Raw genomic sequence first — 26,751 nt, forward strand, 5'->3', positions numbered from 1 at the left:
CGGTCCAGCTGCAGGGGGGTGTATCCATGCGGAACGAGATCATGTTCACGCTACTCTTTGGTCAAACCAGTCAAACCATTAGAATAATATCTCCCCATTCCCACCAGAGGTGGCGCTGCTCTAGTATTTATCAGAAGAGAGGACCAGACCGGCGTGAAGAAGAAACTCTGTTTCCTCCACCTGCCAGTTAAACATGGAGACCAAACTATGGCTGTTTTGGGTTTTTATTGTGTCTTATGCAAGTATCCTGCAGAAATCCACTGCAACAATGGACGCAGTATGAACACCAGACGAGGCAGAGGACCCTTAACGCCATCGCTATGGATTTACCCACAATGCAATGCTACACCACATGCAGGAAGGGACTTGGTTTGTAGTCCGCTTCCTGTATTTGGTCCACTTGAAACGGGCCGAGACCTGCGTTTGTAGGAGCCAGTCCTCCAGGACCAGGATGGGGAAACATTAGATCAGAGGAAAGATCCATAAAAACTGCACACGAGCGCTGAAACACAGCAGAAAACTTCAGCTAAAGCTTGTTCCATCCTCCACGAGAAGTAAGAACTGAGTTCTTGTTCTCGTGGAGGATGAAACAGGCTTAAGTCCAAAGTCTGTCCTTAAAGACGGCTGTCCTGCAGGTTTTAGAAGTTTCCTGTTGCAGCACCTGCATCAGACTGATGGGTCTGCATGTTTGGCCAGCAGTTGACAAGTTGCCGAGCAGAGCAGTTTCATATGAATCAGGTGCATTGGAGCTGGGAAACATCTAAAACCTGCAGGACCGGAGGTTCCCAGACGTTGCTATGATCAACGCTGCCGGAAGCTTTCAGAACCAACCTGCAGAGGTTTTCCTGTGTGATGGTGGACGGAGGCGGATACACGCTGTCGGAGCCTTTGGGGGAGTAGCTCTTTGTGATCCACGTCACTTTCAGCTCCACCACCTTCACCTGAAGGAAGCACCAACCTCAGCGTTAACATTCCCTCAGCAGACTGAAACGCATCACATTAACTCTAAAGGGAGGAGCGCCATCACCGCCTCACCTCTTCCACCACCACCCTGAACTTGCACTTCCTGCTGAGGACAGGTTTGACCCCCGACAGCCACTGTACATTGGAGAAGACCTTGGCGGGGCCGATCAGGACCTGGCCTGGGTAAAAACCATACGCTTCGTCGAAGAACAAACCCTGAAAAATAAACAGAATTATCCTAAAAAAACCATGAACGGCACGCTGTGACAGATGAATTAATCATTAAAGCGTTTGCATCAACATTTCCAGCTTCACTCTGAAGCTCAGTGAGGTCCGTCCGTCACGGGCATGAAACGTGAAGTGTGCCTCAGTCGTTCAGAGAAGCTGCCATGTCCACCAAGCCCAGCAAACTTTATTTACAAAACATTTTAACAATTTAATGTTCACAACAAGACCATAGACTGTATATAAAAGATGGGCGGAGCCTCTGTGACGTCACCCGTAGGTTTCTGAAGAGCTGAATTGAAGCTCGGTGGGCGGTTCCTACCATCACCATCTTGGCAGGGGCATGCGTGTCGTCTCGCCCGGAAAATACAAATATGGGCAAAGAGGTGGAGCTGAGAGGGGGGCTGTGAGCGTCATGGTGGATGATTGACATCGAGCGAACTCCGAGCTTTCTGTAGCTAAGAGCTAACCGAGCTAACCCGGAGACAACAGGAGCTAACCAGCTAACGGAGGTAAGCGGGCTAAAGCTAAGTCGCTCTGTTTTGCAGCCCCTTGTGGATGAAGGGGGAACTGCAGGTTTATGCACTTCTGCATTGACTTCACTTTTAACCGCCAAAGGTTTCATATGGTGATCGAGACAAAAGCTGGAAAACGTTCCTTTGCAGTGGGGGGAGGAGGGAGGGAGAGGTTGCAGCTGCCCTGGTTCCTGGGGGTGGCCATCCATGTGGGTGTTCTTCACCCCGCTGGGGGGGGGGGGGGGGGGGGGGGGGTCTCTGGCTGGGACCAGACCACCATTTTATGGCGTGGTGGTTTGGATCCGGGCTCTGGGTTGGCTGATGGTCACATCTGCACGATGACTTCACAGCGTGTAACCGTCGCCGAGTCGTCCTGTAGGTTTTCATACCAACAGCTTCTTGCAGTTTGTTCTTGCAGTTCTTTGGGTTTTTTTTAGCTTGTTCGTGTCTTTTCGGGGCTCCTGATGACCGCCAGCGTTGTTTTCCTTTATGATTCCATCTTCTCCTCACTGCTGGAAGGTTAACTCCTGAGATGACAGGAGTTAAACCTGCCGAAGCCATGTTTAAATAGAAAAGTGTAATAAATAATGGCGTTCTCATGGATTATTGTGGATTTCTTTTACAGTCTCTGAATCAACGCTACATGTTGTGGCTGGATTGTAAACCTCCTGGACGGGATGCCTGGAAACATCTGGAGATCACCTAAAGAGTCAGATTTCCATCACAACTGATGTGCGTTTCAGCTTCTCTGGTGGCTTTCTGTCCCACTGCAGCTGCTCCGACGGAAAACATGAACAACAAACACACCAGCAGTGACACGTGAGAGCTCACGGCTACGTACCGAATCACTGACATGTGGACAGACGTCGTAAAGCTTGGCACCGTCTTCCACGCTCATGGAGCATCTGGTGGGAGACAGACAGAGGAAGGACTGGCTGTCATTCACCTGATCTGGCAACATGAATTCCACCCAGCAGGCTCCGACGTTCTGATGGATAATAAACATGTAACCTCACCTGGCGCCGTTGGAAAGCTGGAGGATGATGTGATTGGTCAGGTCGTACACTTTCCCCAGCCAGAAGTCGTAGGCGATGTAGTCGCCGTACATGAAGGACTGAAAGGTGAACGTCATTATTTTTACTTCTTATGGAAGTAAGAGTTAAACACTTAAAGCTCGAGAAGCAGATTTTCTGCCAGTTTATCCATTTTACATGAACCCAGAAAGATCCAAACATACGGTAACCAAGCTGATAACAGATTCATACGCCATATTTTTCATGTCACAAACAATAGAAAAATTATTTTTCAATTAAACATTTATCCAGCAAAACACACCAGAACAGTACATTTAGTTTTAGTCATGATTTCATTGTTATTTTTGCCATTTGTTGCTGCCTTTTACGAGTTTTTAATGCTTTCTGTACACCCTCTGCAGTTCTTTAAAAATTTTATTGAATAAAAGATTATTACTGGAAAATAGGAAATTTTTACGATTTACTATTCGGAATTTTTACTGAAAAAAATCTAAACCCAAAAAAATTTTTTTATTAAAAAATAAACAATTTATTGTAAAATTATTTTTGGGAATATATTAGGAAAAAAAATTTGAGAAAGTATAAATAAAACAAATCTATACGAGATACTTTACAAGCCTGTAAGATATAGCGGTAAGTCGAAACTAGCGGTAAGTCGAAACTAGCAGTGAGTCGTTACCAACGATGATTTGTTATTAATGGTGAGTCATTAGTAGCGATGAGATGTAACTAGCAGTGACTCGTAACTGGCGGTGAGTTGTAACTAGCGGTGAGTCGTAACTAGCGGTGAGTGGTATCCAGCGGTGAGTGGTATCCAGCGGTGAGTGGTATCCAGCGGTGAGTGGTATCCAGCAGTGAGTCGTAACTAGCAGTGAGTCGTAACTAGCAGTGAGTCGTAACTAGCAGTGAGTCGTAACTAGCGGTGAGTCGTAACTAGCGGTGAGTCGTAACTAGCAGTGAGTCGTAACTAGCAGTGAGTCGTAACTAGCGGTGACTCGTAACTAGCGGTGAGTGGTATCCAGCGGTGAGTGGTATCCAGCGGTGAGTGGTATCCAGCGGTGAGTGGTATCCAGCGGTGAGTCGTAACTAGCAGTGAGTCGTAACTAGCAGTGAGTCGTAACTAGCAGTGAGTCGTAACTAGCAGTGAGTCGTAACTCGCAGTGAGTCGTTACTAGCGGTGAGTGGTATCCAGCAGTGAGTGGTATCCAGCAGTGAGTGGTATCCAGCAGTGAGTGGTATCCAGCAGTGAGTCGTAACTAGCAGTGAGTCGTAACTAGCAGTGAGTCGTAACTAGCGGTGACTCGTAACTAGCGGTGAGTCGTAACTAGCGGTGAGTCGTAACTAGCGGTGAGTCGTAACTAGCAGTGAGTCGTAACTAGCGGTGACTCGTAACTAGCGGTGAGTGGTATCCAGCGGTGAGTGGTATCCAGCGGTGAGTGGTATCCAGCGGTGAGTGGTATCCAGCGGTGAGTCGTAACTAGCAGTGAGTCGTAACTAGCAGTGAGTCGTAACTCGCGGTGACTCGTTACTAGCGGTGAGTGGTATCCAGCGGTGAGTCATAACTAGCAGTGAGTCGTAACTCGCGGTGACTCGTTACTAGCGGTGACTCGTAACTAGCGGTGACTCGTAACTAGCGGTGACTCGTAACTAGCGGTGACTCGTAACTAGCGGTGACTCGTAACTAGCGGTGAGTGGTATCCAGCAGTGAGTCGCTACTAGCGGTGAGTCGTAACTAGCGGTGAGTGTATCCAGCGGTGAGTGGTATCCAGCGGTGAGTGGTATCCAGCGGTGAGTGGTATCCAGCGGTGAGTCGTTACTAGCGGTGAGTGGTATCCAGCGGTGAGTCGTTACTAGCGGTGAGTCGTTACTAGCGGTGAGTCGTAACTAGCGGTGAGTCGTAACTAGCGGTGAGTCGTAACTAGCGGTGAGTCGTAACTAGCGGTGACTCATAACTAGTGGTGAGTGGTATCCAGCGGTGAGTCGCAACAAAAGGTAAGTCGTTTTTAACGGTGAGTCATTACTAGCGGTGTGTTGTTACCAACTGCATGTTGTTATTACCGGAGTGTTATTACAAAAGGCATATTGTTGGTAGCGGTGTATCATCACTAGCGGCGTGTTGTTATTCGCAGTGTGTATCATTAGCAGTACGTTGTTACTGGTAGTGTGTTGTTTCTAGCTGCACGTCGCTACTAGTGACGTGACGTTCGTGGTGTGACGTTATTAGCCGTGAGTTGTTTTAAGCTTCACGTTCAGTGTGTGTCTTACCCAGATGTGCTGCAGGTCTCTGCTGTTGACTGGATACAACACACAGTTGGTTCCCACCAGCTTCACCGCACACTCGATGTCAATGTTCGTCACAATGCCACACTGGTTGTCCTGCAACACACACACACACACACATTTACATTAACACAAACAAGGCAGGCTCCCCCCCTCCCACAACTACATCTCTGTTTTAACTAGTCAGAAAGGTGAAAGACTCAAAACTCATCTTACGTTGGAATTATTCCGCCGCACGATGTCTCTGATGACGATGGACCGATCTTCAAGTTTCAGCTGTAAAACAGGAGAAGTCCAGCTGTTAGATGACAGACACACATTTAGATAACAGAGCTGATGGGATTCATGCTGCTACAAGAGGGGTCTGATGTCCGTCTCTATGACATAAAGCCAGTTTCCACCCCTCATCACTAAAGTAAAGGTGGGCATGGTGGCCAAATTTCTCACGAGAAATCCCATAAACTCACTTTAGATGAAGCCAATACAAACGGCTGACAAGAACTTTTCCGTGTTTATCTACTTTAATCCTGACACAGAAGCATTAAGTTTATACAGCATTTCACCATAAAGTTGCTCCTAAAACTGCTTATTTTGGGAATCAAGTCATTAAAATATGTATTAAAAAAGGATAATAACCTACAAGAGAATAAGACAGTTACATCGGGGAAGTAAACGGTGGCAAACCAGACCCGGTTGGCTTGTTAAACTCCTTCCACCTGAAAATGTCCCAACTTTAAGCAGATATGTTTTACATCAGCAGTCATCGGCCCAATCAGCTGGTTGGTGTTTTCCCAGTTCCACCTGCTCTGGATTGAAGCATCTGCAGACTATAAAACCACACCAATCAGCCCTGCTTCTCTCTGCTTTGCTGCTAAGCCACACCCCTCGTCAGTTAACTGCCCTCACCTGCCACCTGTTCTTCATCAGTTCAGCCTGTATATGTGCAGTCTCAACCACTCACTCATTCCCAGATTGCCATTGCCTTCATGCCTGACCTTCCAGCGATCTTTCCAGAACTGCCTGCTACCAACCGGATCTGCCCCCGACGACCGCCTTTTGCTTTGCCCTTGGATCCTGCACCCCACTGTCTTCTGGATTTCTGTCCTGGACAACCACCACCTTAAACGTTTACCTGACTAAATCTCTAGTGCTGCTTTTGGGTCCATTCCCTGCCCATTTCAACTTTGTTCTTATAGTTCCTTATGAAATATTCTAAACTATTTTTCTAAAGGGATTCACCTCTTCCACCTCACTTTAAAGAGTTACTTTATTTTCGTACATTGAGCAACGTTTTGGGTCACTAAGTTTTGTGAATTTATTTTCAGATTTGTGTATTTTTTTCATATTTACAGCATAGTTTCATTGCTGTTAGAAGTTCTTATTGCACATTAACGTTCATAATCATTTAGCATAGGTTGTGCAGATCACAGAAATATGATGCATCTGAGAAAACTCCAAAAAAAAACGACACCAAGAATAACATGCAGGGCAGGTTGCAGTTTTTAAAGGGTTAATCACAGAGACGGTGAAAAGTCAGAGTCTCGGGGGACCCCTGTACTCTCAGAGCACAGCAGAGGTGTAGATTTACAGGATGTAAATGAGGATATATGAGAATACAGACATAAAAATGCATAAACATGCGGTCAGATTATGTCTGTGATGTACTGAGCACAAACGCAGGACTTTGTTGTCCAAACAGAGACGTGGATCCCTGAACACACAAGCTGTTATTCCATACTGGTCGAGTCAGTTTTAATCATCAGCTCACTGAAAGATAAATCTGACCGTGGTTTCCAGATACAGAGAAGACGGTTTGATGGACTGAACTCACTGCCACTTTGTAAAGAAACTTTGTTCAGTGTTGCTTTGAGCATATATGCAGTGATCTGGACAGATCACGTCAGATTAATCCCAACATGCAGGACTGAGGTCTGCAGAGAGAGTATTTACATATAGGAGCGTGTAGAGGTGTATAGGGGCGTGTCTACACGCCTCTACACAATGACATGCTCAAGTTAAAGTATGACTGTCGGTGCAGCGCAACTTCCACCATACCTCCCCAACACGCTGCCCCAGCTCCACGCCCAAGTTGGGCAAATGCTCTCTATGTCTGGCAGCACATATCTGTGTGAGCAACTGTTTTCTTTAATAACGATAAACAGAACAGCACACAGGAGTCGTCTCACTGACGAACACCTTCATTCAGTCCTGATGATTTCCTCAGCTCAGAGCCTGACTCCAGAAAATGATGCACTTGCATGTAAAAAGCGACGCCAAGCCTCTGGATTGGACCCATGTGCATCCTCAGAATAAATGGAAGCAAACTAAACTGGATAAATATGATTTTATTTACTGAAGGCATGGTCTGCTCAAAGTTGAAAGAGATAATTGGGTTGGGGTTTTTTTTAGGTGTTGGCCTTGATGGCCTGTGATGAAAAGATTTAGGTTACAATTAAAATGAAGATAAAAGTTCCAGATATAGAGGCCTGCTATTTATTCCAGTTTTTTTTAAAGTCTGTTCTGAGTTCAGCGTTTAAGCAAACATATGCCGAACTATTATTTAATAAATGAAAATGTTTAATACAGTACTGTATCTCAAAGATGATTAAAAACACATGAATAATAGCCGTGACTTTCTGATAAAAAAAATAAATTAAAAAAATTAAAAAAATTAGTTTGGCCCTCTTTGTTGTTCTTTAATTTTGGCCCTCAGTGAATTTGAGTTTGACACCCCTGGTGTAGAGGTGTGTAGAGGTATGGAGGCGCATGTAGATGTGTTTAGGGGTGTGTAGAGGTGTGTGGGGGCGTGTAGAGGTGTGTGGGGGCGTGTAGAGGGGTGTAGAGGGGTGTTGGGGCGTGTAGAGGCGTGTAGAGGGGTGTTGGGGCGTGTAGAGGCGTGTAGAGGGGTGTTGGGGCGTGTAGAGGCGTGTAGAGGGGTGTTGGGGCGTGTAGAGGGGTGTTGGGGCGTGTAGAGGGGTGTTGGGGCGTGTAGAGGCGTGTAGAGGGGTGTTGGGGCGTGTAGAGGCGTGTAGAGGGGTGTTGGGGCGTGTAGAGGCGTGTAGAGGGGTGTTGGGGCGTGTAGAGGCGTGTAGAGGGGTGTGGGGGCGTGTAGAGGGGTGTGGGGGCGTGTAGAGGGGTGTTGGGGCGTGTAGAGGGGTGTTGGGGCATGTAGAGGCGTGTAGAGGGGTGTTGGGGCGTGTAGAGGGGTGTTGGGGCGTGTAGAGGGGTGCTGGGGCGTGTAGAGGGGTGCTGGGGCGCGTAGAGGTGTGCAGGGGCGCGTAGAGGGGTGCTGGGGCGCGTAGAGGTGTGCAGGGGCGTGTAGAGGCGTGTAGAGGTGTGTTGGGGCACGTAGAGGTGTGCAGGGGCGCGTAGAGGTGTGTTGGGGCGCGTAGAGGTGTGCAGGGGCGCGTAGAAGTGTGCTGGGGCGCGTAGAAGTGTGCTGGGGCGCGTAGAGGTGTGCTGGGGCGCGTAGAGGTGTGCTGGGGCGCGTAGAGGGTGCTGGGGCGCGTAGAGGCGTGTAGAGGGGGGTTGGGGCGCGTAGAGGTGTGTTGGGGCGCGTAGAGGGGTGTTGGGGCGCGTAGAGGGGTGTTGGGGCGCGTAGAGGGGTGTTGGGGCGCGTAGAGGGGTGTTGGGGCGCGTAGAGGGGTGTTGGGGCGCGTAGAGGGGTGTTGGGGCGCGTAGAGGGGTGTTGGGGCGCGTAGAGGTGTGTTGGGGTGCGTAGAGGTGTGTTGGGGCACATAGAGGTGTGTTGGGGCGCGTAGAGGTGTGTTTGGGCGCGTAGAGGTGTGTTGGGGTGTGTAGAGGTGTGTTGGGGCGCGTAGAGGGGTGTTGGGGCGCGTAGAGGTGTGTTGGGGCGCGTAGAGGTGTGTTGGGGTGTGTAGAGGTGTGTTGGGGTGTGTAGAGGTGTGTTGGGGCACATAGAGGTGTGTTGGGGCACGTAGAGGTGTGTTGGGGCGCGTAGAGGTGTGCAGGGGCGCGTAGAGGTGTGCAGGGGCGCGTAGAGGTGTGCAGGGGCGCGTAGAGGTGTGTAGAGGGGTGTTGGGGCGTGTAGAGGGGTGTTGGGGCGTGTAGAGGGGTGTTGGGGCACGTAGAGGGGTGTTGGGGCGTGTAGAGGTGTGTGCAGGGGCACGTAGAGGTGTGCAGGGGCGCGTAGAGGTGTGCAGGGGCGCGTAGAGGTGTGTAGAGGGGTGTTGGGGCGTGTAGAGGGGTGTTGGGGCGTGTAGAGGGGTGTTGGGGCGTGTAGAGGGGTGTTGGGGCGTGTAGAGGTGTGTGCAGGGGCACGTAGAGGTGTGTGCAGGGGCACGTAGAGGTGTGTAGAGGGGTGTTGGGGCGTGTAGAGGTGTGCAGGGGCACGTAGAGGTGTGCAGGGGCACGTAGAGGTGTGTAGAGGGGTGTTGGGGCGTGTAGAGGTGTGTTGGGGCGCGTAGAGGTGTGTTGGGGCACATAGAGGTCTGTAGAGGGGTGTTGGGGCGTGTAGAGGGGTGTTGGGGCGTGTAGAGGTGTGTTGGGGCACAGAGAGGTGTGCAGGGGCACGTAGAGGTGTGTAGAGGGGTGTTGGGGCGTGTAGAGGGGTGTTGGGGCGTGTAGAGGGGTGTGCAGGGGCACGTAGAGGTGTGTAGAGGGGTGTTGGGGCGTGTAGAGGGGTGTTGGGGCGTGTAGAGGGGTGCAGGGGCACGTAGAGGTGTGCAGGGGCACAGAGAGGTGTGTAGAGGGGTGTTGGGGCGTGTAGAGGGGTGTTGGGGCGTGTAGAGGTGTGCAGGGGCACGTAGAGGTGTGTAGAGGGGTGTTGGGGCGTGTAGAGGGGTGTGCAGGGGCACGTAGAGGGGTGTGCAGGGGCACGTAGAGGTGTGCAGGGGCACGTAGAGGTGTGTAGAGGGGTGTGCAGGGGCACGTAGAGGTGTGTAGAGGGGTGTTGGGGCGTGTAGAGGGGTGTGCAGGGGCACGTAGAAGTGTGCTGGGGCGCGTAGAGGGTGCTGGGGCACGTAGAGGCGTGTTGGGGCGCGTAGAGGCGTGTTGGGGCGCGTAGAGGCGTGTTGGGGCGCGTAGAGGCGTGTTGGGGCGCGTAGAGGGGTGTTGGGGCGCGTAGAGGGGTGTTGGGGCGCGTAGAGGGGTGTTGGGGCGCGTAGAGGGGTGTTGGGGCGCGTAGAGGGGTGTTGGGGCGCGTAGAGGGGTGTTGGGGCGCGTAGAGGGGTGTTGGGGCGCGTAGAGGGGTGTTGGGGCACATAGAGGTGTGTTGGGGCACCTAGAGGTGTGTTGGGGCGCGTAGAGGTGTGTTGGGGCGCGTAGAGGTGTGCAGGGGCGCGTAGAGGTGTGTAGAGGGGTGTTGGGGCGTGTAGAGGTGTGTGCAGGGGCGTGTAGAGGTGTGCAGGGGCGCGTAGAGGTGTGTAGAGGGGTGTTGGGGCGTGTAGAGGTGTGTGCAGGGGCACGTAGAGGTGTGCAGGGGCACGTAGAGGTGTGCAGGGGCACGTAGAGGTGTGTAGAGGGGTGTTGGGGCGTGTAGAGGTGTGTGCAGGGGCACGTAGAGGTGTGCAGGGGCACGTAGAGGTGTGTAGAGGTGTGTTGGGGCGTGTAGAGGTGTGTTGGGGCGTGTAGAGGTGTGTGCAGGGGCACGTAGAGGTGTGCAGGGGCACGTAGAGGTGTGTAGAGGTGTGTTGGGGCGTGTAGAGGTGTGTGCAGGGGCACGTAGAGGTGTGTGCAGGGGCACGTAGAGGTGTGTGCAGGGGCACGTAGAGGTGTGCAGGGGCACGTAGAGGTGTGTAGAGGTGTGCAGGGGCGTGTAGAGGTGTGCAGGGGCACGTAGAGGTGTGTAGAGGGGTGTTGGGGCGTGTAGAGGTGTGTTGGGGCGCGTAGAGGTGTGTTGGGGCACAGAGAGGTGTGCAGGGGCACGTAGAGGTGTGTTGGGGCATGTAGAGGTGTGCAGGGGCACGTAGAGGTGTGTAGAGGGGTGTTGGGGCGTGTAGAGGGGTGTTGGGGCGTGTAGAGGGGTGTGCAGGGGCACGTAGAGGTGTGCAGGGGCACGTAGAGGTGTGCAGGGGCACGTAGAGGTGTGTAGAGGGGTGTTGGGGCGTGTAGAGGGGTGTGCAGGGGCACGTAGAGGTGTGCAGGGGCACGCAGAGGTGTGTAGAGGGGTGTTGGGGCGTGTAGAGGTGTGCAGGGGCACGTAGAGGTGTGTAGAGGGGTGTTGGGGCGTGTAGAGGGGTGTTGGGGCATGTAGAGGGGTGTAGAGGGGTGTTGGGGCGTGTAGAGGGGTGTAGAGGGGTGTTGGGGCGTGTAGAGGGGTGTTGGGGCGTGTAGAGGGGTGTTGGGGCGTGTAGAGGGGTGTAGAGGGGTGTTGGGGCGTGTAGAGGGGTGTTGGGGCACGTAGAGGTGTGCAGGGGCGTGTAGAGGGGTGTAGAGGGGGGTTGGGGCGTGTAGAGGGGTGTTGGGGCGTGTAGAGGTGTGTTGGGGCATGTAGAGGTGTGCAGGGGCACGTAGAGGTGTGTAGAGGTGTGTTGGGGCGTGTAGAGGGGTGTTGGGGCGTGTAGAGGGGTGTTGGGGCACGTAGAGGTGTGCAGGGGCGTGTAGAGGGGTGTAGAGGGGGGTTGGGGCGTGTAGAGGGGTGTTGGGGCGTGTAGAGGTGTGTTGGGGCATGTAGAGGTGTGCAGGGGCACGTAGAGGTGTGTAGAGGGGTGTTGGGGCGTGTAGAGGGGTGTTGGGGCGTGTAGAGGGGTGTTGGGGCGTGTAGAGGGGTGTTGGGGCACGTAGAGGGGTGTTGGGGCACGTAGAGGGGTGTTGGGGCACGTAGAGGTGTGCAGGGGCACGTAGAGGTGTGCAGGGGCGTGTAGAGGGGTGTAGAGGGGTGTTGGGGCGTGTAGAGGGGTGTTGGGGCGTGTAGAGGTGTGTTGGGGCACGTAGAGGTGTGCAGGGGCGTGTAGAGGGGTGTTGGGGCACGTAGAGGTGTGCAGGGGCGTGTAGAGGGGTGTAGAGGGGTGTTGGGGCGTGTAGAGGTGTGCAGGGGCGTGTAGAGGGGGGTTGGGGCGTGTAGAGGGGTGTTGGGGCGTGTAGAGGTGTGTTGGGGCATGTAGAGGTGTGCAGGGGCCTCCTGGTTTGGAACTGTATCCAAGGAAACAGGGCTGTGCACAATAGTTCTTGCAAAAATAGGACAGGCGTCCATGTTTTCCTTCCACATCCTACAGTTATTGCTTTGGACAGCCATGAGAATCAAGAGGGATGAATGAAGCAGAGGAAGCAACTACTGCCAAAAAACCTGCAATGATACTTACGAGCTACGTCACAAAGCCAAATGTCGCTTTTACCAACACTGGCAGCTTGGGATGCACAAATACTGATATCAGTATCAGTATTGGCTTAATACCATGTGTGTGTACTCGTTCTTGGTGTTATTAAAAGTGTACCGATATCACAACCGATACCCGATACCACACTAGTCAAGCCAGCGCAAAGGTGTTTGAGGACATGCTTCGAACATGTTTTAAAAGAAATAAATGCATTGAATGTGACATTCCTTGTGACACAAAGTGAGATCTATGTTTTAAAACCACACATTTATAGTTGTATTTAGGTCAAATGTGCCAAATCTAAATAAAACTTGTTGAAATTGTTAGATCTGTAATGTTATTATATATGTATTGGTGAGGTAACTTAAGAAAGGACGGGTCATTTATTACAACCTAATGAAATCTTACACAAAACAGCAATAATAACCATAGTCACAATAATGTTCACTAAACAGATTTGGTATTGGCAAATATCAATATCTGCAGATATTAAAGTTTCAGATTTCGGTATCCAAAAAGTGCATCGGTGCATCCCTACTGGCAGCACTGTTGGCAATGTGTTTAAAATACCTAATTTAGCAGCAACTTCTCAGAAGAAAGTCTGAGCAGATGGCGGTCCTCCTCTGCTCAGAGAAAAGTCAGGCAAAGTGCTTTTACAAAAGTTAAATTATTTGTATCATGCAGAATATTTGCGTTGGGTTCAGGCGAACATATGGTTCAAGCGAACTCCAAGCAGCAGCTGCAGCGTCGCATAGATACTTTTATCTTGTTGCACTGTGTTACCTGCTGCTCACACAAGGACAAAGTACTGACAGGCAGAACGTTTTGATCAAACCACAAATGTATTAATAAATACTGACGAGTAAATATAGGAGTAACTAAACTGACAACATGAGTAACATGAATATTTTTCTTTTCATTCATTTTCTTAACCGCTCAGTTTAATTACAGGTGGTGGGGAAGGCGGAGCCTCCCACCATTCACCAGGCGGGAGGCGGGTCCACCTGGACAGGTTCCCAGTCCGTCGCAGGGCCAACCACCATTCCCACTCATACTCATCTAGACTGATCATCAGTTTGCAGTAAACACATCACGTCTTATTAAGACAGCAAATGATAAGCAAAAATCAATCCAATCATGTTAATAATCTGCAACTGGTAAATGAATCCTTTAACACATTTATACATTTCTATGTTCTGATGACTGCGTCTCGTGCTTTCAGTCAATAACCAAACAAGACAATCAATAAAATAGGAAAAGAGCAGAGTGATGAAATATGATCGCTATGGCAACGGTTGCTTTACTTCTGCATCAGTTTACATTAAGACAAAAAAGAAGCAGGAAGGAAAAGTTACAATAAAAACTACACACACACTTCTGAGGGATAGCTTATAGTTCAATAACACACACACCCACACACACGCAAAGGGATTCCTGGCAGAGTCTCGGCCTTATCTCACACACTGTAACTTTATTCCACTGATCCTGGGAGAGGAAGACATCGGTGTGTGTACAGAGGGGACAAATCAATAGGTCGCCATGTTTACTTGTAATCTATTAAACACTTCAGGACACACACACACACACGCACACGCACACACACGCACACACACACACACAGACTTGCCTGTCTTTTTATCTAAAACCTTTAACCAGCCATGTTTTGGACACACACACATCTCTTCATTAATATTCTCTGGGTGCATCATGCTGCAGTGCGCTGCTGCTGGAGAAACACGTTTCCTCATCTTCCCAGAAAGACTGAAAATCTGCTTCATTTTATCCCCACAAACGTCCACGGCGATGACAACCACACGGTCTCAACGTCCCATCATCCTCGTTGTTCTACGGGGATGTGAAACCGTGGACCAGACAGCTGTAAATGTCTCGCTGCCAGAAGTAAAATCTGTTTGTTGTCACTGATCAGCTAAATCATTTATAAAATGCTGCTAATTCCTGTTGCTGACCTCGGCTTCAGAGCAGCATGCACCCTGCAGAGGAGGAGATGACTTCTCTAGAGGGAAAACAAGGAGGAAAGAGTGCGATGGTCCTCACAGATCATCAACGAGGCCGGATCGTTCACCTCAAACCATTACTGCAAAATAATCCCTTCACCCACAGCCTCACCGAGACGTTCAGGAATATTCATCTGGATACTGATGGATTTAACAAGGTGGAAAGACAACTGAGATTTTGTTCTAGAGTGACACGAACCATCCACACACACTTCTGAAAGGATAGGTGAAGCCTATGCAGAAGTGCATAAAACTGCAGTTCCTCCTTCATCCACTAGGGGCTCCAAAACAGAGCAAATTCCCATAGACTCCCATGTTAAAAAGACCAACTTCACCGCAGAAATAAACATGTTTACAGCAGGAATAAACATGTTTACAGTAGGAATAAACATGTTTACAGCCTGGTTCAAAAATCCATTTTAGGTTTAATAGGTCAGGTTTACCTTCATGACAACTGTGGGGGGAGTGAATTTCTTTTTAACTCGACCGTTTAAAAGTAATTTAATCTGGAAATTCTGCATATTTAGGGGCGTGTCCCTACGAGTGATAGATACCCGACGTCCCGCTTCAAGTAAGAAGAACGTAGAATAACCGCGGTTTTTAGCCAGTTAACAACGTGACTTAGTATTTGCCCGCTTACCTCTTTCTCTGCCAAGATGGTGATGGTAGGAACCGCCCACCGAGCTTCAATTCAGCTCTTCAGAAACCTACAGGAGACGTCACGTAGGCTCCGCCCATCTCTTCATATACAGTTTACGGTTCCGCCACATTCTCTTGAAAACTTTTTACACACATTCATGCTTCATGCACCATGTAAACACACTTCAAATTTACTACAGCACACAGAGTAAAATAAGAAAAACACCTCCAAGCTGGCCGTTTCTGTACTTCCTACAAGCAAAGGCAACAGACAGTTTGTGGCTTTGAGACAAAGACAACCTTCACTGTGAAAGCAGAGGGGCCTGTATCGATTACAGAAATCAATAGAGAACGGGACTTGCTTTGCCTTCCTGGCCTAATTAACATGGGATGTTATTCAGGTGCAGCACAAAGAGAAACAAACAGGTGCACGTAGTGTGTCTCACTCAGCACAGAGGCAGCTTAAAACCAGGCTGATGAGAGTCTGTACGGTGCTGCACTAAGGCCCAGAACTCACACCTGGGATAACTGTTTGCTGGGAGATCCAAATTAATTTCTCATCATGGCTACCTTCACACTACATACTGAAGTGACTTCAATCCGGTGTTTGAGCCCCGATGCGACATGTAACTGATCTTTCTTAACAGTCTGAACAACACAGATCTGATATTTTCTAATGCGACCCAGGCTGCTTGGATATGTGGTCCTAAACCCAATATGTATCTGGTCTTTTGCCATGCGACTTCAGTCTGAACGGTCAGGTCGCATTAATCCGACACGCGACAAACGTCATTATTCTGCGTTTGTTGTTTAGGAACTCTTTATCAGTAAATGCGCTCACATCACTCTCCCACCAATCCTGACTGCGACTCCGTACCCAAACGTTTCTCTCTACAGTTGTTGCTGCCACAGCTCCACAAAGACCAAAACTTTTACTTTCCTCTTCCGTAAACGTCTCTTTAAAACGAACCCGTTCACGATGTTGTGGCTACGGTTGGACTAAACGTTTAAAATAGCAAATGCTCTGCTGCCGTCCATATTTACCTCTGCAAACACAAAGACGTCACGTAGCCAAATAATCTACAAAAGCCCTACAGTCTGAACGTAGCCCATGACGACAAACCACATCTGCAATTTATTATCAAGATTTGGTGGATGCAAAATGCTGATCATTCAGAGTGCAGCTTCAGTCATTCAGTTTTTTAAACAAATCTGCAGATTTAATCTGCATACAAAAAAATAAGTGGTTTGACCTCCGACAAAATACTGGTTCAGAACGTGGTTCAATACCGTGATCAGCTAGCCATGATGCTTTTGTCCACGGGCCACGACGTCCACGGGCCACGACGTCCACCAGACATAACGTCCACTAGACATGACGTCCACCAGACATGACGTCCACCAGACATGACGTCCACCAGACATGACGTCCACCAGACATGACGTCCACTAGACATGACGTCCACCAGACATGACGTCCACTAGACATGACGTCCACCAGACATGACGTCCACCAGACATGACGTCCACCAGACATGACGTCCACCAGACATGACGTCCACCAGACATGACGTCCACCAGACATGACGTCCACTAGACATGACGTCCACCAGACATGACGTCCACTAGACATGACGTCCACCAGACATGACGTCCACCAGACATGACGTCCACCAGACATGACGTCCACCAGACATGACGTCCACCAGACATGACGTCCACCAGACATGACGTCCACTAGACATGACGTCCACCAGACATGACGTCCACCAGACATGACGTCCACTAGACATGACGTCCACTAGACATGACGTCCGTTTTTAAGTATAATATATATAATTTGGAAACTCAGTGCATCACAGTGTTTTCCATTTAGGTCGAAGAGACATTAAATTGCACCACGTTACCATAGAAACGGCTTTAATAAATTCTCAATCTACGCTTCAGAGATGAAAAACACAGTTAGTAGACGCTGAAGTTGATAAGAGTTAAAGACCTTCCTTCACCTTCTCTATAGGTAGCAACATTATGCAGGATTAATGACGCCTAGCCAGCACTCTTACAGCATTTTCTATGACAGATAGACACTGATGGCCCAGTACGATGAACTGGAGCAACTTTTCTGTAGGCTGATCCCTTCCCTTTTCCCTTGTCTCCTGGAGGTTTACCTGCAATCCTTCTGCAAGTGTCTGCAGCACCATTACAGCTTCCCTTCTGAACGCCCATTTATGCAGAAGACAGGCGGACAGTTCTCCTGCTACGAGCCTGATTTAGTAAGGCTGTGAGGATATGGTTTTGTCTCGATTCGATTCAGAATTTTTGGCTGCCTATTCGATTTAAATTGTGATTATCACAATTCTTCAATATTGCTAACTTTTGTAAATTAAAAACAAAACAAAATGAATAAAACATTTTTTTGCTCGTCATTTTTCTTGATTTCAATTAGAAAACAACCCAGTAGCCAGATCATCATTCTGCTGCTGTATTACCAAGAAGACAAGTAAAAAGATCAATAAAAACAATAAAAATTTCATAATGGATTATTTTTATTTATTTGCAAAAAAAAAAAAAAGATTTGTTTAAAAATCGATGTTAAAATTGTCAAGCAAAAAATACAGATTTTCATATAAATGTTCCCACCTCTATTATTTAGTCCATTATCAATGATCTTAGCTGTCCGTCACATGACAGTCCGGTAGTTTTTCTTAAAGTTGCAAACAAAGATAAACCTCCTTGGTGGAGAGAAGGAAGACAGGTTTGGATGGATACAGTTTTTGAATCAAACTGTGCATTAACATTCTGAATATTTTGCACCGATATTTTTTAATCAAATGAATGTCAAGTCGACGGTAATGTTCCTGATGAGATTCTGTCCAGCAAGTTTTATCTTTTCAAATGGAGGTCATTTTTTCTTGATAATCACATCCAACAGAAACACAATCATCCAATCAGAGGCGGCGTGTTGACAGCGTCACGCATGTTGGTTGCGAGCTATACATGTGTCTTTTTGTCGCTGCTGCTTCATTCAGACTTCGTATCACCATGGCGACCATGGAGGGGCATCTTATTGTCTTTCTTCGCCTCATCCTCTTCAGGCTAGCAGCTAACTGCTGAAGCAGATCCTCAGATTGTCCCTCAGACATCCTGAAGTCCTGAAGCGGCTGTGGTCCAGCTTCAGATCCAGGACTAAACAAGTTCTCCTCTCTTCTCTAGAACCGGGTGAACACAGAGACTCCTTCTCACTTTTCTTTTGCAGCATCAGCATGATGTCCTCGTTTTTACAACCTTCATCACTTATTCGCATGACACTTGGTGTGCGCAGACAAAAACGTTGACATTTTACCTCCAACATGTTGGCAACAGCCCCGGCCTTAATACTTATAACAGGGGTGTCCAGCTCCAGTCCTCAAGGGGCCACAATCCTGCAGGTTTTCAATGTATCCCTGCTCCAGCACACCTGACTCAGATTAACGAGTTTGTGCCAAGAACAAACAAAAATAATCCACCAAACACTGATTTACTTACTTTTATGCCAAGTTTTTTTTATACATTTCCTTAAATACAACAAAGCAAAAAGGCAAATAAACGAGAAGTCCTTGTGTTTGAGGTTTATGAGGCCATAAACAGTCAAACCTTCCCGACTCCTGCAGTCTGACTGAAACGTATTGATTGGAACACACAGGAAGGAGGCGATGCTCTATTAAATAGAGAGCAGCTCAAGTCCACAAGGGGATGATGGGAGGACTAATAGCACAGAGTATAGCAATCTCCTCGCTGTGTAATGTGAGAGGAAACTAAATAGGACTGATAGAAAAATATAAAAGCCGGTTCCTGAAGAGTGAAGAGGCTGCTGAGAGCGCTGCACACGAGGGACACAAAGAGGGAGTAAAAATATTCCAAACATTTAAATGGAGGCAGAGAAGATGGCAGCTGGGACTGTCGGGGTAGACCATGATGAAGATGAAGAAATACATGCTAAAAGTCAGGGGAGATGATTGCTGAGAGGAGGATGGTGCAGGGAGAGGTTAGACGAGGTGCGACGGGTGAAAAATAAAGTAGAGAAGAGAGAAGAGACAAGAGACAGTTCAGGAGCTGGAAGATCAAGACGGATCCCAGGAGGGAGAGGGAGGAAACAAGAAAGGCAAGAGCCAGAAATAGACAAGAGTGCAGCAAACACAGCAGATAGAGGGATAGAAAAGAGGTAGAGAGGGGTAGATGGGGTAGAAGGAGAGCAAAGTCTCCCCACTGGGCAGGACCGGCTCTGCAGAGGAAAACAAAAAGACAGGATGAGAGGAGGAAAGACAGCGAAGACGATACAAGCTGCTGCTTCTGAAGTCGCTTCAGAAAGTTTGTGTGTAAAATCTGTTTTCTCAGGACGAGCGTCCGGTCTGATCCACATTACGTCATCATACGCCAGTCTGCTGGGGGCGGAGCAACGAGGAGGCGGGGAGCACCTGGGCCGACATGGAGGATGTCGAGGATACAAGGGGGAGGAGCTGTGATGGAGGCAGCTCCTCCCCCTCGTATCCTCGCCACACTTTACAGCTGAGTCTGTCTTCTTATTACAAAAATAGTTGTTTTGGAACATTGATGAACAGGAACTGAATCAGGATGTATTTTATCACCATGAATCGACTGAATGGCGAACGTCCCACGTCGTGTGCAACCATTGTAGACAGTGTGGAACCCCGCTTGCTGATTCAACCAACTCTCCCAGTTCTAGCAAACTTTGTTTAACTGAGATTAGAGCCGGGCGATATGATATGATATTTATCCTCTGGAGGATAGAAAATGTCGTTTCATATGAGCCTCTATCGTTTACGCCACAATAAGCTGCTTTACGGCACGCTGCAATACATAAACATGGAGGAAGACGGCAGCAGACGTATTTCAGAGGATAATTCACTAAAAGATGAGCAGCCGACCCAAACCGATGATCTTGTTCCTAAAAGAGGGAAATTTCTGTCTGGATGCAGTTTGGATGTAAAAAGACCGACGTGGAACCGACAACAGACTAGCACACAGTCCCAACAACGGACTCCGACACAACTAACTCATTTTATCACCTGCAGGAATCAGGATACAGAATACAGAATAAAGAATAGAGTCAACCAGCAGAAGCAGCAAAAGCAGCGCCAAGTGGAGGCGAAAGCTCAGAATAATCTCCAGACCAAAACGCTGCAGCAGGTATTTACCTGTGGAACGTCATACGGCCATAGTTCCCCCAGATGCTGCTGTTGCCTAGCAACATCTGATACATAACTGATGACTGACACAACATTACACAGTTTTATATGGTTATGATGATATGAAATGAACTATATCAGGATACGAGGTATAGATCGTATCGTCCAGCCCTGACTGAGATGTTAAATTCTTTAAACGGTTTTCTTGTAAAGTTGCAGTGGTCCATTCAGAGGCTAGTGACGCTCCTGCAGCCGGTGTGTGGCTGCAGGATGAAATGTTTTGAGAGGAATGGATTAGGGCTGAACGATTATGACCAAAATAATAATCACGATTATTTTGGTCAATATTGTAATCACGATTATTAATCACGATTATGCACTGTGTCTGGAAAAACATGTATTTTTATTGCACCACTTTTAAACAAATCTGCCTCCAGATGCAGCTGTATTTTCCATTCATCAGTCTAAAGCTTGTTACATCCTCCACGAGAAGCTTCGTCTGAAGCCGGGAGGGATCAATGCGGGCGGTGAGGTCTGCTTTTTGTGCAATGAAGCTTCTTATTTCATATTTAACAAGCAACGTTGTCCACGGTAGGGCAGGTTGTGCACGCAGCGGGGTTTGTGTATCTTAATGCCACATGTTATTGAAATGTTTGTCTTTTTAACCACCTCGATCAGCTGTTTATTCAAAACAATCCGTTTTACCGGCAACAGGGAAAAATGTTGAAGCGGCATCTTAACCACGCCCACCTGTCCAACCAACCCAACGATACTTAACTGGCTGTTGGTAAAACATGCCCGCTTGGTATTTAGGCAGTTTAATGAAGCCTTAACCACGCATTCGCCCCCTGCTGGTCGGCAGACTACTAGTAGAGAACCTGAGTAATCAGAGACGCTGCAGCAGAGCTGCCTTCTGAATGTAAATATCGTTGACAATCAGGTTTGTTTAATTGTGGCCACCAAAATCACGATCACGATTAAAATCAGATTAATTGTGCAGCGCTAGAATGGATGAGAATACCGCTAACACAACAACGCAGCTAGAAGAGCAGTAAAGACATGCTAGAGCACAGGTGTCAAACTCCAGTCTTGGAGGGCCGCTATCCTGCAGGTTTTTGTTGTCTCCCTGCACCGACCCACCTGACTGAAACTCAAAAATTGGTAGACAAGAAGCTGCTGGATCCTTTTAATTTGAATAAGCTGTGTTGGTAGATGGAAACAACAAAAACCTGCCGGATATCAGCCCTCCAGGACTGGAGTTTCACACCCCTGTGCTGAAGGAATGAGAATTTACGCTGGCTCGGAGGACAGAAGGTGGGATGATACCACTGGTAGAAGCAAAAAGCCCTGCATTTTACCATCACAGCCACCTGGAACCAAGCAAACTGTCTGCATCAGACCTCGTTTTCTGTCAGGATACTTTTATTATAATTTACTTTCTCGTTATGGTTTTAGGCTACATCAGTATTCGGCTTCCTCTCCTCTCTTTTTCATTCATTATCAGCCCTTTCCCTGCTCTTCCTCACGGTTTTCCTCTGTGTTTGCAGTAAAGTCAGCATCAGCAGTCAGTCTAACAACGTCAATGGCTTCCTCATTTCCCCATCAGCCGTCTCCACCCTCAATCAGGATGCTGCTTCCAGGAAAGACACTCTGGTTGGGTCCCAGTTGGGTCTGATGTCATTGCAATGCAGGAAGCAGCTCCTCAAACCAGCAAAAGGAATTATTCAGATCAGGATGTCAGAAAAATTCATAAAATCGTCCAAAAATAATGTGGAAAATGTACCAAATGCAGAAAATATTGATCTACTGAAGCAGCGCTAGCTCTGCTACAACGACAAGGTGACGTGAGACTCCATGTTGATCCAGGAAACGTGCAGAACCAAAGGAAACCAGATCAGTTTGGTATCTCTTCAGGACAACCTCGGCTACCTAATCATAACATATAAACCTACCGTGATTGGTGACGGAGAAAGTCCATCATCAGGATTAGATTAGTGTTCGACTTCAGGAGCAAATATCAGACCTCATCGCCATAGTAACAGCTTCAGCTTCAGGCAAAACAATAAGATTTTCACATAAAGATTGAATAACTGTCAGCAAATTTATAAAAATGTTTAAATGCCCATCTCTGTTCTCTACATGAGCTTAGAAAGAAAGAAAACTGACGTTGAAATCAGCAAGACATCCAGGATGTAGATATGAACGAAAACAGCATCTATGGAAGCTGAGAGCGGTCACGTTTACGAGTTTTTTACACCACTATGTTGAAATTATGAACATTTTCTCATAATAGCGGGCTGATGAGATATGAGAGATGAGATGTGAGATGAGATAAGATATGACATGAGATATGAGATGAGATTAATTTTATTACGGCCATCAGGATATTGGACTTGGACTTCAGCCAGCTAATGTGACAACACGCATGGAAGCTGCCAGAAAGTTCCGAGGAAGGAGCTGATGAGAAAAGTGAAGAGGAAGATGAGCATTACTACATCATAGGCATCAAGGCGTTTGGAAAACAGATGGCGTTCATCAGGACTAGAGGAGTCTCGCTTAACCTGGAAAGAAAGTTTAATTGTATACAAAAAAGCCTTACGTACGGCAAGAACAGCTTATTATTCATCATTGATAGAGGAAAACAAAAACAACCCTCGGTTTCTTTTCAGCACTGTAGCTAGGCTTACTAGGAGCCGGAGCGCTGTGGAGCCATGTATTCCTTTCTCACTTAGCTGTGATGATTTCATGTATTTTTTCAGGAATAAAATTGACACTATTAGAGATCAAATCCACAATACTCTTCCTTCTACCTATAATGTTGAGCCTGTTGTGGTCTCTGAAGCATCCTTAGAACCAGGATCTGACTTGTGTCTAAATAGTTTCTGTCCTGTCCAACCCTCTGAATTAACTAAAATAATAGCTTCATCTAAACCATCCACCTGTATCTTAGACCCTCTCCCAACGAGCCTCTTTAAGGACATTTTCCCTTTAATTAATACATCACTACTAAATCTTATCAATATGTCTTTAGTGACAGGATATGTACCACAATCATTTAAAACTGCTGGAATCAAGCCTTTACTTAAAAAGCAATCTCTGGATCCAGAGGTGATAGCAAATTATAGACCTATATCTAACCTCCCGTTTATGTCCAAAATTCTGGAGAAAATAGTTTCCGCTCAGCTACATGCCCACCTGAGCAGAAATAATTTATGCGAAGAGTTTCAGTCAGGATTTAGAGCTCATCATAGCACTGAGACGGCATTGGTGAAAGTTACTAATGACCTTCTTATGGCCTCAGAGAAAGGACTTGTGTCCGTACTTATCTTGCTTGATCTTAGTGCTGCATTTGATACAGTTGATCATAACATTCTGTTACAGAGACTAGAACAAGTGATTGGAATTACAGGTACAGCGTTAAGCTGGTTTAAATCATATTTATCTGATAGACTTCAGTTCGTTCATGTAAATGACAAGTCCTCCTCCCAAACTACAGTAAGTCATGGAGTTCCTCAAGGTTCTGTACTTGGACCAATACTCTTCACGCTATATATGCTCCCTTTAGGCAAAATTATTAGACAGCATGGAATAAACTTTCATTGTTATGCAGATGATACTCAACTATACTTATCTTTTAAACCAGATGAAACAAATCAGCCCAATAGGCTACAAAATTGTCTCATAGACATAAAGACTTGGATGTCTAGAAATTTTCTCCTCTTAAACTCAGATAAGACTGAAGTAATTCTCGTTGGATCTGAAAAACTCTGAGCTAAATTTTCCGGTTTTGTAATGAACCTGGATGGCATTACTTTAGCTTCCAGTGCTACAGTGAGAAACCTTGGAGTAATATTTGACCCTGACCTGTCCTTTGGCCCACATATTAAGCAGGTTACTAAAACAGCCTTCTTTCATTTACGTAATATAGCCAAAATTAGGGACATTCTGTCTCGGAGTGATGCAGAAAAACTGGTTCACGCTTTTGTTACTTCGAGACTAGATTACTGTAACTCTCTATTACTGGGCTGTCCTAAATATGCCCTGAAAACCCTTCAGCTGATCCAGAATTCTGTAGCCAGAGTCCTGACCAGAACCAGCAGGAGAGATCATATTTCTCCAGTTTTAGCCTCTCTTCATTGGCTGCCTGTTGAATCTAGAATAGAATTTAAAATCCTTCTCCTTACATATAAAGCCCTCCACAACCAGGCACCACTATATATCAAAGACCTCATTGTTCCTTATATACCAAGCAGAGTACTTCGTTCGCAGACTGCAGGCTTACTTGTGGTTCCTAGAGTCTCAAAGAGCCGAGCAGGAGGCAGAGCCTTTGGTTATCAGGCCCCTCTCTTATGGAATAAGCTCCCAGTTAGTGTTAGGGAAGCAGACACCCTCCCCACCTTTAAGACTAGGCTGAAGACTTATCTTTTTGATAAGTCCTATAGCTAGGGATGGTTAGCATCCCTTAGTTATGCTGCTATAGGTTTAGACTGCTGAGGGACATTTCCTGATACACTGAGCTTCTTTCTTTTTCTCTTTATCTCTTTCTTTTACCCCCCCATAACAGTGTTGCATCATTAACATGTATGTCTCCTGTCTCAGCAGGTCTCCCTGGCCGGGAGTAGCAGTTCCTGTTGTCTGTTGTCTTTCTGTCCTCTTCCCCCCACACAGTAGAGGCAGATGGCTGCCTGTCCTGAGCCGGGTTCTGCCGGAGGTTTCCTTCCTGTTAAAAGGGAGTTTTTTCCTTCCCACTGTCGCCAGTGTGCTTGCTCAGGATGGGAGATTGAGTTGGACTCAACTCAATCTGTTGGTTTCCTTATATAGGCTGTTATGAATTGGCCTTCATTATGTTTTCCCCTCTGTCTGTAAAGCGTCTTGAGATGGCATTGCCGTGATTTGACGCTATATAAATAAAGTTGAATTGAATTGAATACTACTCAGACAAGACAAGTTGCGTTTTGTGTTAATAATTAAATAAAATTTCATAATACGACACACAGAAGTGTTTTCCAGAGCTTCTCATTACACACAGACTTAATGCTCATTTATGCTGAATGCAGACGACGATATAAAGACAGATGGACAGTTTCGGCCCTCCTCGTCCGTTGGTTACGCACGTAATTTAGTCTATTGTCAAGGAGATTATCTATCCCCGTCCAAACTGGTCGATCACTTCTCAGTCGCTTTGGATGAAAGCTTCAGCCAGACCACTGCAGAAATGACGGGGAGTCCATGTCAAGTTCGATATCTGACATGCAACCAGGGAAAATAACAATCCAGAGAAAAAGAAGAAGAGAAAGAAAAATGACGCAGACACCACCAAATAAAAAGCAACAGAAGAAGAAGTTGAGGAAAACAACATCAGTAACTGGCAGGAGAATCTGGAATAAGACAGTTTGTCCTCAACTTCCGCTACCAACCGGTGTCTCTGAACTCAGCTCTGCCCTCTAGTGGATGAACTGACTTAACGTAAAGGTCACATGGAAGGACGAGGACGAAGACGTATGACGACGTTTGAAACGGACGTCCACGGTTACATACGCAAGGGACCATAAATGGACCGTCACACACGTTGGGGAGTGGCAGACTAGTGATTACATCAGTGGACTTGGTCTGGAGGACCCGGTTTCAACTCCCTGGTGTACACAGAGGTAAACCAGCCAATGAGAAGGCCCCTCGCCTCTTTCAGTTCCCTTAGAATGAGAATAATAATTATCTGTAAAATAAAGGCTCCCTCTAACGCTGCAGTTAGTCAAAACCATCGCAGATTTTTTCCTCTAACTTGTAAGAATAGCTGTGTTTCCGTTATCCCTGGAATTGCGCAAAAATAAATATCACGATAAATAAAAAATGCAACGGAATCTAACGGAAAAATCTTCAAGAAACCTCTTAATTATCACGAAAAAGGTTTTACGTTCTCATGAGGTGTTTTATATACAAGTATTAGGACTGTGACAATATGTTTTTGTTCCGATTCAATTCCAATTTTTTTGGGTGCCGATTCGATTTAAATTGTGATTTTCAAAATTCTTCAATATTGATGATTTTTGTAATTAAAAACAAAAAAATTTTTTATACAACTTCTTTTTGCACGTAATTTTTCTAGAGGAAAAAACAACACAGTAGCCAGATCATCTTTCTGCTGCTATAACACCCAAGAAGTAAAAAGATCAATAAAACCAATGAAAATAACAAAAAATTTAAAGTGGATTAATTTTATTTATTTGAAGAAAAAAAAAATCGATACTTTAACAAAAAAATCTATTTTAAAATTGTTAAGAAAAAAAATCCCAATTTCCGATTTTTCGATTAGATTTTCCCATCCCTAACAAGTACATCGCAAGAGTGTCATGGGAACACTTTTTTCCCATTTACGCGTCCCAGATGTGGCGTAGAAGGTCGTGACCAGTTTATTTCATGTAGAGACGGCACAGTATAGAGCAAAAACAGCTAAATGCAGAGTTTTTTGATGAATTAGAAAAAGAAATGAGGGAAAAAGTCTCAGAAAAGCCGTAGAAAATCCTCCACAGCAAAAAGAAAACCCCAAAATAACGCTATGTGGCTACCTAGCATAGGTAGCAATTCTCAAGATATTTCATCTGGCTGACAAGATTTTATCA

General features: G+C 46.8%; 1 protein-coding gene across 1 annotated transcript in view; it reads right to left on the reverse strand.

The window, feature by feature from the left end:
• ube2o (ubiquitin-conjugating enzyme E2O) overlaps positions 1–26,751 on the reverse strand; it is a gene marked incomplete at its 5' end in the record, with an annotated part of 56,657 nt that overhangs the window by 25,075 nt on the left and 4,831 nt on the right. The window contains 6 exons of the mRNA XM_079265168.1: positions 832–941; positions 1,036–1,179; positions 2,545–2,608; positions 2,720–2,817; positions 5,003–5,113; positions 5,234–5,293. Coding sequence (XP_079121294.1) covers positions 832–941; positions 1,036–1,179; positions 2,545–2,608; positions 2,720–2,817; positions 5,003–5,113; positions 5,234–5,293 — 587 coding nt within the window. The remainder of the gene's footprint in view (positions 1–831; positions 942–1,035; positions 1,180–2,544; positions 2,609–2,719; positions 2,818–5,002; positions 5,114–5,233; positions 5,294–26,751) is intronic.

This window comes from Telmatherina bonti (genome assembly GCF_933228915.1).
Source record: "Telmatherina bonti genome assembly, chromosome: 3".
Lineage (NCBI taxonomy): Eukaryota > Metazoa > Chordata > Actinopteri > Atheriniformes > Telmatherinidae > Telmatherina > Telmatherina bonti.